The 18309-nt window shown below is 41.8% G+C and overlaps 1 protein-coding gene across 1 annotated transcript in view; it reads right to left on the bottom strand.

Moving 5' to 3' along the window:
- TGM2 (transglutaminase 2) overlaps positions 1-18309 on the bottom strand; it is an 86273-nt gene that overhangs the window by 17424 nt on the left and 50540 nt on the right. Inside the window, exons 5-9 of the mRNA XM_058177180.1 lie at positions 12421-12549; positions 10684-10861; positions 8523-8658; positions 2582-2685; positions 1703-1942 (exon numbers count right to left, since the gene is read on the bottom strand). Of these exons, the coding sequence (XP_058033163.1) occupies positions 1703-1942; positions 2582-2685; positions 8523-8658; positions 10684-10861; positions 12421-12549 (787 nt within the window). The remainder of the gene's footprint in view (positions 1-1702; positions 1943-2581; positions 2686-8522; positions 8659-10683; positions 10862-12420; positions 12550-18309) is intronic.

The following is an 18309-nucleotide window of genomic DNA, read 5'->3' as shown; positions in this document are numbered from 1 at the left end:
TCACAGTGTCCTGGGGTGACCTGATCCCCTTCTGGGACCTTCTAATGAGCAAAGTCAATGGGAAAGCCAGATTCGCTGAGCAACCTGGTCACTAATTGAATAATGGAAGTGATTTGCTTAATAACAGTGGCGAGGTAGGTCGTAAAACGGGGGCCAAACTCACTTGACAAACGTCTTGCTTAGCAATGGAAATTTTGAGCTCAGTTGTGGTGGTAAGTCCATCACTGCGTTTCAACCCTGAGCAACGAATATTCTCCTTTATTGAAACTCTGCACATGCTTAAGAGCTCCAGACGGCCAACTGATGGTGGATGTGCAAAACATGGAACAAAAGCACTACTAGACCAATGTTTCTCAACCTCAGAGAAAGTCTCTGCTGGCTGGGGAATCCTGGGAGTTGACGTCCGTGCATCTTAAAGTCTCTGAAGTTGAGAAACCTTGCCCTAGGCCAGGGGTCTGCAAACTTGGCTCTTTTAAGACTTGTGGACTTCAACTCCCAGAGTTCCTCAGCCAGTTTAAAAGAGCCAAGTTTGCAGACCCCTGGCCTAGGCATTTCTTCATTATTTCTGAATATTTGGGCTTCCATTAAACATACACAGGAGCCCATTAACAGCTGGTTCTCAATTTATGACAAATTCCTCAGCGCCAATTCGAAGTTACAACCGATCTCTCCAGGGCAACATCCAAGGCAGGCAGATTCAAAGTTCTGATGATGGTTCCCACGGTCATATGATTGCTTGGCAACTGACCGGTGCTTATGCCTGTTTCCAGTGCCCCTCGTTCCTGTGACGGCAATTCACGTTTTTGCCAGAATCTGGCCTTTCTTTCCAGCCAAACAAAAACGAAAAGAAATACAGCCGTGGTGGACAAATGGATTTGCTTAATGACGGCTTTGGTCACTTAAATGGCCACCACCCAAAGAATAGAATTTTTTTTATTTTATTGGCCAAGTATGATTGGACACACAAGGAATTTGTCTTGGTGCATATGCTCTCAGTGTACATAAAAGAAAAGATACGTTCATCAAGGTACAACATTTACAACACAATTGATGGTCAATATATCAATATAAATCATAAGGATTGCCAGCAACACAGTTACAGTCATACAGTCATAAGTGGAAAGAGATGGGTGATGGGAACGATGAGAAGATTAATAGTAGTGCAGATTTAGTCAATAGTCTGACAGTGTTGAGGGAATTATTTGTTTAGCAGAGTGATGGCCTTCGGGAAAAAACTGTTCTTGTGTCTAGTTGTTCTGGTGTGCAGGACTCTATAGCGTCGTTTTGAGGGTAGGAGTTGAAACAGTTTATGTCCAGACTCCTTGCATCCTGGACATAAACTGGTCATCCTTTGATCCATGTGGGGATCCACTTAAGGATCGGCATGAGTTATGACTGTCATTCCAGGCTCAATTATGGCCGTATTTGTTGTATGTGTTGTAAATGTTGTACCTTGATGAACGTATCTTTTCTTTTATGTACACTGAGAGCATATGCACCAAGACAAATTCCTTGTGTGTCCAATCACACTTGGCCAATAAAAATTCTATTCTATTCTATTCTATTCTATTCTATTCTATTCTATTCTATTCTATTCTATTCTATTCTATTCTATTCTATTCTATTATTCTATTCTATTCTATTTCCTGCAGGGATGAGCTCAAAGGTGCCCACCCGGCTTCCCCACGGCCCCTCCGAGTACCTTCACGATACTTGTAGGTGTGTGTAATGTCCTCCTTGGTGTCCTTCCCCACACTCTTGGTGCTGATCTTCTTGCCCACAAAGGTGGGGTGCGTGGTCTTCTTCCGGGACATGTCGCTCTGAAGCATCAGATAAGCCACATCGGCGTTGACCTCGGCAAACACGAACTTCACATCGTACTTAAAATCCAGCTGCCTGTCCTTGACGGCTTTCACCGGAGTTGGCCCACAGCAGTAGACTCCTGCGGAAGGGAGCACATAGCACGTAGAAGGACAGGCTTGGAAGGGACCTTGGAGGTCTGCTAGTCCAACCCCCTCCTGGGGCAGGAGACCCTATGCCATCCCGGACAAATGGCTGTCCCGTCTCTTCTTAAAAGTCTCCAGTGATGGAGTTCCCACAACTTCTGAAGGGAAGCTTAGAGTTTGAAGGGACTTTGTTGGTCATCTAATCCAGGGGTCTCCAACCTTGGTCCCTTTCAGACTTGTGGACTTCAACTCCCAGAGTTCCTCAGCCAGCTTTGCTGGCTGAGGGACTCTGGGAGTTGAAGTCCACAAGTCTGAAAGGGACCAAGGTTGGAGACCCCTGATCTAGTCCAACATCCCAACTCTGTTATTCTGTCCCTCTTTCTTTTCATTATACTAGACATCCCCAATTCCTGCAACCGTTCTTTGTATTTTAAGCCTCCAGCCCCCTCATCATCTTGGTTGCTCTCCTCTGCACTCTTTCTAGAGTCTCAATGTCTTTTTTTGAAATCATAGCTGGATGCAACATTCCAAGTGTGGACCTGCAAGTATGAACTTGGCAAGTAACAGTCTGTCCATCCCAGATCCTCCCTTAGCCTTTGCGAGAGACCTGGTAACGCAACCTGTCCATCGCTTACCTTCACTCTTTTCCTGCGGAGTTGGATCCAAGGCTTGCCAGCCGTCATAGCCGCTCGGGAGGTCTGGACGGGTCATCCAACATTCCACCCAGCAATGATAATTCCTGGGTCGAGAAGGGAAGGAGAGACCAAAGAAAGGAGAAAGAATGATTGAGGAGATCCATGGATATCCTCCTCCTCCTCCACATTCCTTCTGAGGTTTATACAGGGTGGAAATGCCCACCAGGCTCCCAGTGATAACACACTCCACATTCTCCACCATCTGCAGAACAAACTGTTCTCATCGGAAATATGAAAGAAAAGGCCAGAAAGTACTGCTCCTCCTCCTTCTGGTATCCATAAAGACAAAATAATGATAATAATAATAATAACAAAACCAAGCCTTGAGAACAAATCAGAGGTGGGTTTCAGCAGGTTCTGACTAGTTCTGGAGAACCAGTAGTGGAACTTTTGAGTAGTTCGGAGAAGCGGTAGTAAAAATTCTGACTGGCCCCACCCCCATCTATTCTGTGTCTCCCAAGTCCCAGCTGATCAGGAGGAAATGGGGATTTTGCAGCAACCTTCCCTGGAGTGGGGTGGGAATGGAGATTTTACAGTATCCTTCCCCTGCCACGCCCACCAAGCTACACCCACAGAACTGGTAGAAAACATTTTTGAAACCCACCACTGGAACAAATGCACACAAAACCAGAATTGAGAAGACAGCAAGAAGACAGCAAAGAAGCAGAAGAAACAGGGAACCATTTGGTTAGCTGCTGCCCGAAGATCGCCCAGACTGACTACAAACAACGGCACAACAAAGTAGCAACAATGGTGCACTAGAAGATCTGCAAGAAATACCCTTTGCCTGCAAAGTGAGAACCGATGGGATTATAAAATAGAGAAAGTCATGGAAAAATGAAAACTTCAGACACCCCAGACTTAACAACTGTTGATAAGAAAGACAAAAAAATTCTGGATAGTGAATGTGGCAGGACCTGCAAACAGCAGAGTAGAAGAGAAAGAACTGAAGAATATAACAAAATACAAAGACCCACAAATGGAAACAGAACAACAAAGAAAGCAAAGAATGTCCCAATAGGGATAGGCATTTTGAGTTCAATCCTAAAACATCTGGAACACCATTTGAACACCATCAGTATTGAGAAAATCCCCATCAGTCAACACAAAAGGCAGTTTGACTCGGGACATTTTATATCCTACCTTTAATATTATTAAGCCACATCTGCTAACCCAGGTCCTTGGGAAGGACGGGAAAGGTGGATAAAATGCCGAATCCAGTCTGAACACCTGGCTGTGTAATCAACCCTAATAATAATTTTGGACATGTGGTAACAAATGGTCTGCCCGACTCAGGATGGTTGGCTGAGCAACCACAGCCAGCAGCTGTTGAACCAGGGCTGGAAAAGGTGTTTACACTTTGCAAACATATGAAGATTGAAAACATGATTATCTGTTATTAATGACTATGGCAGGAGCAAGCTAAGGGAGTTCCAGTAGGGATAGGCGCCTTGGGTGCAACCTGCTCCAACCTAGGCTTCCTTAAAAGGTAAACAGCACAAACTTAGTCCCGGCAAACCTCTTTTATTCATACGGCTGTGAATCATTGTCATTCCCTGTCCGAAAGGCTTCTCAAACAGTCTTGCAGGGGAATGTTTACAAACACCCACCTTATCTCCCTTGGAATGCTGCCAGAGCACTAATTGCCACATGCAGGGCAAGGCCAAACTTAGCACAGAGGCAAAGAGAACTTCTCCACAGCTTTTCCCGACCAGATGAACTAACTGCTTCCTGCAAAAGCTCACGTCCCGTTCGCTTCTCTTTTCTGTCTTATGGGAGGGGACAATCATCTCCAAGCCTTACTCCCAGGTTGACCTTGTTTTCTTAATAGTTCCTGTCTCCTGGCAGCTCTGCACATGCACGCACTGGGAACAGGCTCCCACTGTTCTTCTGCCTCACTGATGTCAGACTCTGGAGGCAGCAAAGAACTACCAGATGGCCTTGGCCCCCTCTCTGCCTCCAACGCAGAGCCCTCATCCGAGCTTCCCCAGACTCCAGGACTGGCCCATGTTCTTCCCCAACCTCCTCCCTGTCTGACTCTGCTGCCAGCTCTGCTGGCTGCTGGTGGGCCACAACACAATTCTAAAACATCTGGAGCATATCTTGACCACCAGTGGCATTGACAAAATTCCCTTTAGTCAATTGCAAAAGGCAGCTGTACTCAGAAGAGCTTATCTTCTACGTCTAACATCATCAAATGACCACATCTGCCTATTCCAGGTCCTAGCTGGGAAGGACTTGAGAGGTGGACAAAACTGCCAAATCCAGTCTGAACATCTGGCTGGCTATGCAATGAACAACAACAACAACAACACCATCAGCGTTGACCAAATCCCCATCAGTCAATTGCAAAAGGCAGCTTGACTTGAAACAGCTCACATCCTAACCCCGTCAGACAGCCACATCTGTCTGTCCCAAGTCCTTGAGAAGGACTCAACGGTTGGACAAAAATGACAAATCTAGTCTGAACATCTGGATGACTGTGCAATCAACCATAATAATCATCATTAGAATAGAATAGAATAGAATAGAATAGAATAGAATAGAATAGAATAGAATAGAATAGAATAGAATAGAATAGAATAGAATAGAATAGAATTCTTTATTAGCCAAGTGTGATCGGACACACAAGGAATTTAACTTGGTGCCTCATGATCTTAAATTGCACAATTTTGGGAGGCGGTGGAGGTTGTGGCCACGCAGAAGCTCCGGATTGTCCTAGTTAAGCCTTCGCTTCTTGTTGCGATTGGAGAAGTCCCACGGTTCCCACCAACTTCTGCCAGGGAACTGCAAAGCCCAATTAAGACGGTCAATGATCCAAACCAGGAGGATCAAAGGCCCCTGGAGGGGTCAAGGGCGGTCATGGCACCTCCCACGCCCCATGAGGTCATTCTGCCACCAGTCCCAGGAGGATCTGGGCAAGAGGACCACGATGCGTGTATCTTTTTCCTATTTCCCAGCCTTTGGTTATGGACGTCAGACCGGCTTCTCTGTGGTTTTCCATCCTTCTTTCTCACAATCTAGCTAATTTGTGACTTTAATTAGCGGACTATGGCTCAGTTTGTAAGCCTCTTGCATCAGGGGAAAGAGGTGGAGGTTAAAAACCATTCGTGGACTTGCTTCCTAGTTTCATCTAATTCCTGATCATCTTAAATGTTTTCGTTTTTGGGCTTTTGATGGCTTTGAATAGAGAAACGGGAAGCATATGAATGCAAGAGAGTTCTTGACTTACAGCCATTCATTTAGTGACCGTTCGAACTTACAACAGCACTGAAAAAAGTGACTTATGACCATTTTTCACTCTTATGACCATTGCAGTATCTCCATGGTCACATGATAAAAGTTGAAATAAAAATTGAAATAAGGGGCGTGCATAAGCGCACCAGCGTGCCTACCGTCCCTGTCCTGATGTTTTCTTTTATTCGTGTCCTTTGCATGTGTTTATAATTATGTTTACACTCGTATCTGTCATAAAATACATGCTTGACGAAAAGAAATAAATAAAAAAAGAAAGAAAGAAATGCTTGGCAACTGACTCACATTTATGACGGTTGCTGTGTCCGAGGGACACGTGATCCCCATTTGCGACCTTCTGACAAGCAAAGTCCAGGCGGAAACCAGATTCACTTAACAACGTGTGACTAAATGAACAACTGCAGTGATTCACTTAACAATGGCGGCAAGAATGGTCCTAAAATGGGGCAAACCTACTTTAAAACTCTTGCTTGCAAACCTCAGTTAAAAACTGCCTTGCTTGCCATGGAAACTTTGGGCTCTATTGCCGTCGTAAGTCGAGGACTGCTTATAATCAAACGAGCAAACAAACAAACTCTGGACATCAGAGCCAGAGGCCTCCCTTGGGGATATCCGTTTTGCCTGAGGCTTCTTGGTTTATAAAAATAAAAATAAAAAGCAACGGAAACTGATTTCCGAGAAGCCCTGAAATTTTCATGGAAAAGTTTAGAGAGAAAGGACCTTATCCGGGACAGGGAAAGGCCATTCCGTGGTAGAGGAAGCGTCATGCTGGGAAGATGCAGATTGGGGAAGAGGAAAAAGGCAAAAACCAAATAAATAAATGTGCGGATTAAAAACAGAGCCTCCATTGCTTAGGGAGGGAACGGCAAACCCACCCCGGCTCTTACGCAACTCTTGAAAGAGAAATTAAAAACTGTGGACTGGGAGATTAGCAATCAGAGATCTGAAAAATAAAATTAATGCTTTTCTGCATTCCGACTGAGGGGGGTCGCCACTGACTGTTTGGGGGGGGGAGTTTGAAAAAACGGGGTGCTGAGTTCAAGGCTGCAGCTGCAAAACCTTGTGGGGGGGGAGGATGAAGAAAAGGGAGAGAGGAAGTGAGCAGAGGGAGGGGGGAAAGGGGGAAGAGGGAGTTGGGTGTCCCAAGCCTGAGTCACCCTGTCTCGCCTGCGGTGCAGACAGGACAGGGGAAGTTGTACAGGCGAGCCCAGCAACTCTGTGACCTTAAATGCAGGGGCAGTTTATGAGCTTGGCTTCCTGCAGAAAAGGATGAGTTTTAGGACTGAGGATTGTGGGAGGGGAGTTGTGTTGGTCTGTGGTAGGTGAGACTTTTAGTATTTGCTAGCCAATCAAAAGATTCGGGGTCCCTGGTGCTCTCTGAGCTGGGTTGATTTCTTGCAGACATTTCATGACCCAACTAGGGAACATCATCAGTGCTAGGAGGGAGTGAGGAGGATGAGAAGGAAGGAAGGAAGGAAGGAGGTGGACTGTGGGGTCTTGGTGCTCTCTGAGCTTGGTTGACTTCTTGCAGATATTTCATGACCCAACTAGGGAACATCATCAGTGCTAGGAGGGAGTGAGGAGGAGGAGGAGGAGGAGGAGGAGGAGGAGGAGGAGGAAGGAAGGAAGGAAGGAAGGAAGGAAGGAAGGAAGGAAGGAAGGAAGGAAGGAGAGGAGGAGGAGGAAACTGTGGGGTCTTTGGTGTTCTCTGAGCCTGGTTGTTTCCTTGCAGATGTTTCATGACCCAACTAGGGAACATCATCAGTGCTAGAAGGGAAGGAGGAGGAGGAGAGGGGGAGGATGAGGAGGACTGTTGGGTCCTTGGTGCTCTCTGAGCCTGGTTGTTTTCTTGCAGACGTTTCATGACCCAACTAGGGAACATCATCAGGGCTAGGAGGAGTGAGGAGGATGAGAAGGAAGGAGGAGAGGAGAGAGGAGAGGAGAGGAGGAGGACTGTGGGGTCTTGGTGTTCTCTGAGCCTGGTTGTTTCCTTGCAGATGTTTCATGACCCAACTAGGGAACATCATCAGTGCTAGAAGGGAGTGACGAGGAGGAGGAAAGAAGGAAGGAAGAAAGGAAGGAAGGAAGGAAGGAAGGAAGGAAGGAAGGAAGGAAGGAAGGAAGGAAGGAAGGAAGGAGAGGAGAGGAGAGGAGAGGAGAGGAGGAGGAGACTGTGGGGTCTTTGGTGTTCTCTGAGCCTGGCTGTTTCCTTGCAGATGTTTCATGACCCAACTAGGGAACATCATCAGTGCTAGGAGGGAGTGAGGAGGATGAGAAGGAAGGAAGAAAGGAAGAAGGTGGACTGTGGGGTCTTGGTGCTCTCTGAGCTTGGTTGACTTCTTGCAGATGTTTCATGACCCAACTAGGGAACATCATTAGTGCTAGAAGGGAGTGGCGAGGAGGAGGAAAGAAGGAAGGAAGGAAGGAAGGAAGGAAGGAAGGAAGGAAGGAAGGAAGGAAGGAAGGAAGGAGAGGAGGAGGAGACTGTGGGGTCTTTGGTGTTCTCTGAGCCTGGTTGTTTCCCTGCAGATGTTTCATGACCCAACTAGGTAACATCATCAGTGCTAGAAGGGAGTGCGTTTTGACAAGAGGAGGAGGAGCCTTCCCACTCCCTCCTGTCACTCACCAGATGAGCTCCCGGTTTCCCCTCTGCAGCTTCCCGTTCTCGTCCAAATATTGCTCGATGACCAAGTTCCCATTGGTGTCGTGGGCAGAGTTATAGTTGGTCACCACGCGAGTAGGGATCCCGAGGCACCGGAGCACTAGGCAGGGGGGGAGAAGGAAACACCACATTCAGCATCACTTCTGCCTCCTGGCAGACTCCCCCGACCCTGGACTCACCCTGGGAAGCTGAACGACATGTCAGGTCCCAGGTATTTCTACAGGGAGGCTGGTATTTTGACGGTGGGGGGGTGGGAAGGAATGGAGTGGTCTCTATAGGAAGTCTCTGCTTCTCTTTCTTGCATCCCTCTGCCAATTTCTACATGAAGCTTCTGTTTCCCTGCAATGTTGTAGTGTGCCGTTGTCACTTTGAACAGTCACTAAATGAACTGCTGAAATTTAAGGACTTCCTGTATAGATTTATTTGCACTCAAATTGTAAGAAAGAGAATTATCTGATGAACGGAGTAACCACAAGGTGGCCAAAAAAAATAAACAAATCCAGATTTTACAGAATACGGAGTCGGAAGGGACCTTCGAGGTCTTCTAGTCCAACCCGCTGCACAAGCAGGAGATCCTATAGGAGTTTAGCTGCAACCAGATGAGTTGAAACTCTGTCCCTGTTTACAGGGAGGTAAGGCTTTGATCCCACAGGCATGGCTGCCACCTTGACTTTTTGACCCCTCCCCCCATGAGCACAATCCACCAAGCAAATCCAGTTCCTGATTTCTGTGGAATCCCACCAGTTGATCAAAGGAAGAGGGAAGAGCCTTGAAGAACCTCTACGGTCAGATAAGAAGGTCTTAAGTCCGGATGCCAAGAAAGGAACCTGAGAAAACAGCTCAGATAATCTCTTTCCAAGTTCACATGAAGATTTTTCAGAGAAGGGAACCACATTTAAACTTACAAGATTAGTAAACCTGTTCCAATAAAAGCAATCCTGACACTGGGCACTTATTATCACATGTGATGGACATGTGTAAAAGCAAAGAAATACCGGACAAAAATGCATACATAGTTAGAAAAGATGTTAAAGTTAGAATATATCTTTATTTTTTCTTTGTGTACACTGAGAGCATATGCACCAAAGACAAATTCCTTCTGTGTCCAATCATTCTATTCTATTCTATTCCATATTCTTTTTTCTTCTTTCTCTTCTCTTCTCTTCTCTTCTCTTCTCTTCTCTTCTCTTCTCTTCTCTTCTCTTCTCTTCTCTTCTCTTTTCTTCTCTTCTCCTCTCCTCTCCTCTCCTCTCCTCTCCTCTCCTCTCCTATCCTATCCTATCCTATCCTATCCAATCCTCTCCTCTCCTCTCCTCTCCTCTCCTCTCCTCTCCTCTCCTCTCCTCTCCTCTCCTATCCTATCCTATCCTATCCTATCCTATAACAAATATTTCTGTTAGGTATAGTACCAGAAAAGTATGATGAAGGGAACATACACTTAATATGACATGTCTCTACAGCAGCAAGAATTGTATTTGCACAGTATTGGAAAAATGAGAAAACACCTACAGAAGACGATGTAATTAAAAAAAAAATACTAGAGTGTGCAGAAATGGACAGATTGACGTTAAAGATAAAAGAAAAAGAAGATACAGAGTATTTTCGAACATGGGAGCTGTTCTACAAATGGATGGATAATAGAGTAGAAATTAGGCGCTGGGAAACTATTATTATGTAAGCAAATGGATCCAGACAAAATGCTGTTCACAATGCACGTATGTATGTAAACTGAAAATGCATAAATAAACTGTTTTTTTAAAAAAAGTAATCCTGACCTACATAGTATTGGAGTCTATCTTGCCTAATTTGTTGGGATGTAACATCTCTTGAACTTATTGTCTGTGAAGATTCTCCATCATCCAAGTCCTGGTTGTCCCAAAGACGATTTTTCTCAAAAGGCAACTGGACAAAGGCAACTTTGAAAACGTTTTGCTTCTCATCCAAGAAGCTTCTTCTGTTCTGGATGAGAAGCGAAACGTTTTCAAATAAAAACCCCCAAGAAAGTCCAGTTGACTTTCGGAAAAACTCACCTTTGGGACATCTCTTGAACTTTTCCCTCCAACCAGCTGCACCACTATAATGGTGGACCACCTGGGCAGCATCCCGACCTGTTATGGATTCTCACCTGTGCAGGCCACTGCAGCGAAGACCCAGCATTGCCCGTAGCGAACCGGTTGGCATCCGTACTTCTGCCACCTCCGAAGAATGTCCACACTCCCACTCCAGGTCGTGGGGCTGACCCCATCGTCATAGCGGTTGTCCCAACGTCCAAAGAGAATGCCTTTGTCATCATTGCAGTTCACCTGCAGCCAAGGAAGCAACCACTTGGTGTGAAGCAACACAAGTTTTGATAGAGAAAGAATATTTGTAACTCAGGGTTGAACTGAAGGGTCCTTGGTGTTCTCTGAGCTTATATGTTTTCTTATAGACCTTTCATTACCAAACTAGGTAGCATCATCAGTTCTAATAGGGAGTAGGGTAAATTGACAACAAATCCCTCTCCCTTTTAGCTCTGGTGATGTTACCCAGTTTGTGTCATGAAATGTCTGCAAGAAAACAACCAAGCTCAGAGAGCACTATGGATCCCTCAACACGTTTGCCACAAAACAAGTTTACAAAATAGTTTTTGTAGGTCCACCTTGTTAGATCTTGGATAAACTTTAAACCTTAATAATAACAATAACAACAACAGAGTTGGAAGGGACCTTGGAGGCCTTCTAGTCCAACCCCCTGCCCAGGCAGGAAACCCTACACCATCTCAGACAGATGGTTATCCAACATTTTCTTAAAAACTTCCAATGTTGGGGCATTCACAACTTCTGCAGGCAAGTCGTTCCACTTATTGATAGTTCTAACTGTCAGGAAATTTCTCCTTAGTTCTAAGTTGCTTCTCTCCTTGATTAGTTTCCACCTTGTTGATTTCAATGCAGGAGGAATTCGGCAAAATCAGGAAAGGTGGGGGATCTTTCTGAATTTGATCTCCTCTGTCAAAAAAGGGCCCGTCAAACCTGGCCCAGAAATCCATTCTGTTCTGTCTCCTTTAGTGCAGGCCCAAAGTCTATGGCAATGGTAGTCAACCTGGTCCCTACGGCCCACTAGTGGGCGTTGCAGCTTTCATGGTGGGCGGGAGGGGTTTTGGCCGATACTGAAGCACTTTCCTTTTTTTTAATTTAATTGACTTTTTAAAAAAAATCATAGCATTATTTAAAAACATTTTCATTAGGTTTTCATAAAATTCCCCGTGACAATTTAAATTTCGGAAAATATACTATTTGTATCACCCACGCATAAGTTTAGTTCACGTTATGTAAGTTTATTTATTTATTTATTTTATTTATTTATTTTTCAAATTTTTATACCACCCTTCTCCGAAGACTCAGTTAAACTAAATGGCGCCATAGTGCGACCGCAAACAAAAGAGCCTCGTCCCAGAATAAACAAAATAAACTCTAAGGGGCGTGCATAAGAGCACAAACGTGCTTACCGTTCCTGTCCTATTGTTTCTTTCCGTACATATATATATGCTTATACTACCTTATTTCTCCTCATATATTGTATATGTTTATATATTATATAATCTTTTGTGTTATGCTTGTGTATATTGTTATGACAAAATTAAATTAAAAAATAAATAAATAGAATAGCTCGCGCATCTCCCCCCACACCACCCAGCTGTAACAGACAAGCAGAGCTGGTAGCCAGAGACCCCCCCATCCACGATGCGCAAGAGGCATGCGCAGATGATGATAAACGGCGCATTACTGTGGAACCGGTGGGCGGTTAGAAAATTTTACTACTAACAGAGATACAAAAGTGGGCGGTAGGTATAAAAAGGTTGACTCCCCCTGGTCTATGGTCTTACCATGGCGCTCACCACCCTGCTCACGTAGACGGGGCTGTTGCGTCGAGAACAGTCCTTGTCTTGATTGAGGAGGAATTTGGGGTTGGTGTCCAGCAACTGCAAGCAGATGGCCAAAATGTCTTCTTCAAACTATTCCGGGGAGGCAAGAAGATGAGAGAAGTGAGATGGAGCTAGTGGACATCAACAGAAAGATCTGGTGGTTTCTTGGTCCTCAGCTAGTCACAAACGCATCAATGGAGTCCTTACCTTGCAGTTGAACCCTAAATAGCCAGAGAACGAGGAGGAACATGGCCATGAGTCCTCTGCCTCGTTCTGGTGCGCAGCGCCCAACACATGGAGACCTCAGGAGCTTTGGCCCTAAAAGATGGCCTGCCCCACCACCAATCTCCTTCAAGCAGTCACAAGCCATGGCCTATTTCCCACCTCCACCTCTTCACATCCCATTCCCTCCTTCTGCCTCTTTTAACTGTAATTTTTACTGTCGATTGTAAATCCATTTTATTGTTTTTAGAAATATTTATGGATTACTGTCTTATAGCTTTCATGTTAATGTTGTAAGCCGCTCAGAGTCCCCTCAAGGGCAAATAAATCCAATAAATAAATAAAAGTTGCCATTCAATATTTATTTGTTTGTTAAATTTATTAGCCACCTATCCAAATCTAATAAATAAATAAAATTCACCATTCAATATTTGTTTGTTAAATTTATTAGCCACCTATCCAAATCTAATAAATAACTAAAAATTGCTATTCAGTATTTATTTATTTGTTAAATTTATATTTGCCACCTATCTATATCTAATAAATAAATAAAAATTGCTATTCAGTATATATTTGTTAAATTTATTTCCCACTTATCTATATCTAATAAATAAATAATTAAAAAGTGTATTTATTTATTTGTTAAATTTATTTGAAGAGCTGGCACAAAGAAGGGGAGGGGTGTTTCAAGCTATTCTCCAAAGCCCCTGAAGGCAGGACAAGAAACAGTGGATGGAGTTGCTGTAAGACCATCTGTACCAGGGGTTTTCCCCATTTTTAATTGTTTAATTGCCTCCACTATTTCTCCAGTAGCTATCGGCCGGTTCAGCTCCTCCCTCTGTTCTAATGTTAGAATATTCACCTTATAATCTTTCAAATAATCATAAATATCCCTATCCAATATTTTGTCTTTTGCATATAGTGCAGTATAAAATTCTGAGAATGCCTTTTTAATTTTATCCTGTTGATATGTCTCTTTACCTTTATATTCTATTTTTTGTATGACACGTGCTTTCTGTTTCTTCCTTAAATTATATGCCAACCATCTCCCAGGTTTATTTGCATTACAAAAAGTATTATGTTTAGCATATTGTATATTCGTTGCCACCTGGTCTGCCATTAACATATTAAATTGACTCTGTAATATTTTTATAGCCTCTTTAAGTTTATGATCTTGTGGGTTTTGAATTAATAACTGTTGCTTCCTTTGAATTTCTTCTTCCAAATATCTACGCTGCTTTTGTTTATTATTCCTTTGCCTGTTGTCCAAATAAAATCAATATCCTCTAATAAACGCTTTGCTCGCTCCCCACACAGTTCCTTTAGGTGTCCCTTTGTACATATTAAAATCAAAAAATTCTTTTAACTGTTTCTTACAATAAGTTACATTATCCTCATATCTAAACAGATTTTCATTCAACCTCCATGTTCTACCACCTTTTTTCCCTTGTAATAATTCCATCCATACTGGGCTATGGTCAGTTAAACACCTCGAAATATCTTCGCTTTTCTTCACCCTAGAAAGCAAGTCATTAGAAATTAAAATAAAATCAATGCGTGAAAAGATTGATGCCTATCAGAAAAAAGTAAAATCTCTCTCATCTGGATTCCGTAACCTCCATATATCTCTAAACTCAAAGTCTTCCATCATTTCAAAAAGATTTTGGTAATTTTGCATGTATAGGTATCTTCTTGGAGGAGGTTCTCTTATCCTTCTTGTATCAATTACTCCATTCCAGTCTCCTAATAAAATAAACGAACTATAATCCCAGAGGGTCAACCTCTCATGTAACATTTTGTAAAACTTTTCTTGTTGCTGATTAGGTGCATAAATACCTATCAACAAAGTCTTTTGCATCTATCACAAGTTCAATAGCAATAAATCTTCCTTGAATATCTGCCTCAATTAGCTTAGCTGGTATATCCTTCCTGATATATACAACAATTCCATGCTTCTTTTCCAAAGCTGATGCAACAAAATGGTTACCCAATTTTGAATTAATTAAATATTTTTGGTCTGATAATTTTATATGTGTCTCTTGCAAACAAATCACATCATTTTTAAATTGTTTCAAGTAGTGAAATATTTTCCTTCTTTTCTGAGCTGAATTCAAGCCATTAACATTCCATGACAAGATTCTATTTGCCATTACTGGCCTCCTGAAGCTTTGAAGCAGACAACGGAAGCTCCTCCTCCGGTATCTTCCGTCTAGCTCCTCCCACAGCTTCCATAATGGGATCCTGACTTTACTTTGAGACTGTTGCTCTTCTTTACGCTTAAGGGCTCCTCTTGTCACCCTTTGCTCTTGTGGTTCCTCTAATACTGGCAGCAATAAAGGCTCTTGGGTCACCACGCCTTCTTGAGTCTCTTGAAGTTTTTCTATCACTTCTATTTCGACTTTCAAAACTGTAGAAAGAAAATCCTTTGCCTTTAAAACCGTGTCAATTCTATATCTCCTTCCTTGATAGAATAGTGTCAGTCCAACTGGCACCTCCCATCTGAATTGAATCTGATGTTTTTTAAGTTCTTGTGTAAAAAAAGCAAACACAGGATGAAATATTAGGCCCACTTAAAGAATTATTTAATCAGATACAATTAGGAGTGGGAATACCCCCGTCATGGAAAACATCTTTTATTTCACTGATACCGAAAGAGGAGCAAGACTGCTCTAAACCTGGTAACTATAGGCCGATTTCACTTTTAAATAATGATTATAAGATTTTTGTAAAAATAATAGCAAATAGATTAATGTTAGTTTTACAACAAAGAATTCATACTGATCAATCTGGTTTTATAAAAGGGAGGCAGATGAGGAATAATGTTAGACAGATTATTAATATATTGGAATATTTGGAAAAGAAGAATACTTCAGCGGCACTTATTTTTTTGGATGCAGAGAAAGCCTTTGATCGATTGCATTGGGATTTTTTATTTAAATTAATAGAGAAAATGCAATTTGGAGACTGTTTTATTAGAATAATTAAAGCGATTTATGGAGAGCAAACAGCACAGATTATAGTAAATGGTAGTTTGACAGAAGTTATTAAGATTGCGAAGGAACAAGACAGGGATGTCCTTATCACCATTATTGTTTGTTTTGACTCTGGAACCATTATTAGATAAAATACGAGAATTAATGAAAATAGAGGAATTAAGATTAGACAATATGAGTACAAAGTTAGAGCTTTTGCAGATGATGTAGTGGTTACGTTAATGAATCCTATAAATTCAAGTAGATTTTGTTGGAAGTAATTGATAAATATGGAAAGGTATCAGGATTTAAAATAAATCAGAAAAAAACAAAAGTGATAATTAAAAATATGTCTATACAACAGAAACAAAACTAGAGGAAATGACAGGATTTGAGGTAGTAAAAGGTTAAATATTTAGGGTCTATATTAGCTCATCGAACAAGAAACTTTATAAGAATAATTATGACTTGCTATGGCAAAAGTTCAGAATGATATGAATGGCTGGAAGAAATTGCAGTTATCCCTATTGGGAAGGATTATGGCTATTAAAATGAATGTGTTACCTAGATTTTGTTTCTGTTCCAGATGATACCTATAATTAAAAAGGATAAAATTTGGAAGATTGGCAGAGTGGGATTAATAAATTTATATGGCAGGGTAAAAGGCGAGGGTTAAATGAAAATAATACAGGATTCACGGGAAAGAGGTGGTTTAAGAATGCCTAATTTTAAACTATATTATGAAGCAGTAACCTCTCAGTAATAAGTGACTGGTTTAACTTAACAGAGGAAAGAATTTTGAATATAGAAGGTTATGACTTGTTATATGGATGGCATGCATTTATTTTATGGAAAAAGTGGATAGGGCTTTAAGAATCATGTGTTGAGAAGTGCTCTTTATGGTCTGGAATAAATATTCCTATAAATTAGATTATAAGATTCCTATATACGAGCCCTAGACATGCAATAGAGAATATAAATATAGAACAGAAACAGGAAATGATTACATATAAAGAACTTTTGTATGCTGAAGGAGGTAGATTGCAATTAAAATCATTACAGGTATTAAATGAAGAAGGAGGAATTATACTTGGTTTCAATATGGGCAAATAAGTGCTAGATGGAAAGAAGATCAAAAATTGGTATAATGCAAAGGAGGAAAATTTAATAAAGCAAATTAGAAATCAGACCCAGGAGCATATAAAGAGATTGTATAATGTGTTGCTTGAAATAGATTCGAAAAGGATTTGGTAAAGGATTGTATGATAAAATGGGCACAGAATATTCAGGAACCAATAATGTTGGAAACATGGGAGAAAATTTGGGTTAGAAATGTTAAGTTTACACAAGCACAGAATTTAAGGGAAAATTTTATAAGATGTTTTATAGATGGCATTTAGATCCCAAAAAATTATCATGTATGTATCCTAATATCCAAGCGAAATGTTGGAGGTGTGATTGTGATGATGCTACATATTTTCATATTTGGTGGACTTGCAAGAAAATTAAGGTCTTTTGGATAAGAATTTGGTGGATTATTCAAAATGTACTGAAGAAGAAGATAAAGTTCCTGCCACAATTTTTCCTTTTGGGAATTATAATGGATTGTACAGGGATTGAGACTAAACTGATTTTGAACTTAATAACAGCAGCAAGACTGTTGATTGGACAATACTGGAAGAAAGAAGAGATACCTACAATAGAAGAATGGATATTGAAAGTTATTAACTTGGCTGAGATGGCTAAAATCTCAGCTTTTAAAAGACAATACGCAGGAAAGATATTTAATTGAATGGAAAAATGGATTGATTATCTACAAAACAGATATCAGATTAAGAAATATCAGATTGCCTTTGAATAATTAGAAAGTTATTTTATGTAATGGGGAGGGGGTTGGGAGACGAAAAGCTTTGCATGTGGTTATTTGGATTGGACTTGTGATTGACCCGGGAAGCCGGGGTGGGGAGGGAGGGGATGTTTTGTTTTTTTTTTTTTGGGAGGAGGGGGGGGAAAATGTTTTTGTTTTTTTTAAAACTCTTTCAATAAAAAAAAAAAAAAAAATAAAAAAAATAAAAAAAAAGAAACAGTGGATGGAAACTCATCAAGGAGAGAAGCAACCTGAAATTAACTTCCTAACAGTGAAAACAGTGAACAGTGAAACTTCCTAACAGTGAAGATAATTAACCAGTGGAACTGCTTGCCACCAGGTGCTCCATCACTGGAGGTTTTTAAGAAGAGATTGGACAGGATAGTATAGTGTTTCCAGCTTGAGCAGAGGGCTGGACTAGAAGACCTCCAAGGTCCCTTTCAGCTCTGTTTATTCTGTTATTCTGCTTGCCTCAGCTTTGTAAGTGCGATTTATATCTGTCTGTCTGTGTATGAAGCCAACCCTTTTTTCTAATTCTCTGTTTTTCTAAACGGGGCTCAGAGCGAGGGCAGCCAAGCGTTCAACTCCATCACCTAAAATATACATTTCTTTTTAAGCCCTTTCTGTGCCCAGGATGGCAGATGTTTTCCTTTCAGACACACAGAGAGTTTTATGCGGCCTCCGGAGGGGGCAGGACGGAACTCGAAAAATATTTGGCAATTCGTAAGCAATTAGCCACAACAAGATGTCTTTTGTTCTCAGTCACCTGGAATGTACCTGGAGGATCCA

This window comes from Ahaetulla prasina, chromosome 3, assembly GCF_028640845.1.
Source record: "Ahaetulla prasina isolate Xishuangbanna chromosome 3, ASM2864084v1, whole genome shotgun sequence".
In the NCBI taxonomy this organism is placed as follows: domain Eukaryota; kingdom Metazoa; phylum Chordata; class Lepidosauria; order Squamata; family Colubridae; genus Ahaetulla; species Ahaetulla prasina.
This window is presented reverse-complemented; position numbering and strand designations above follow the sequence as displayed.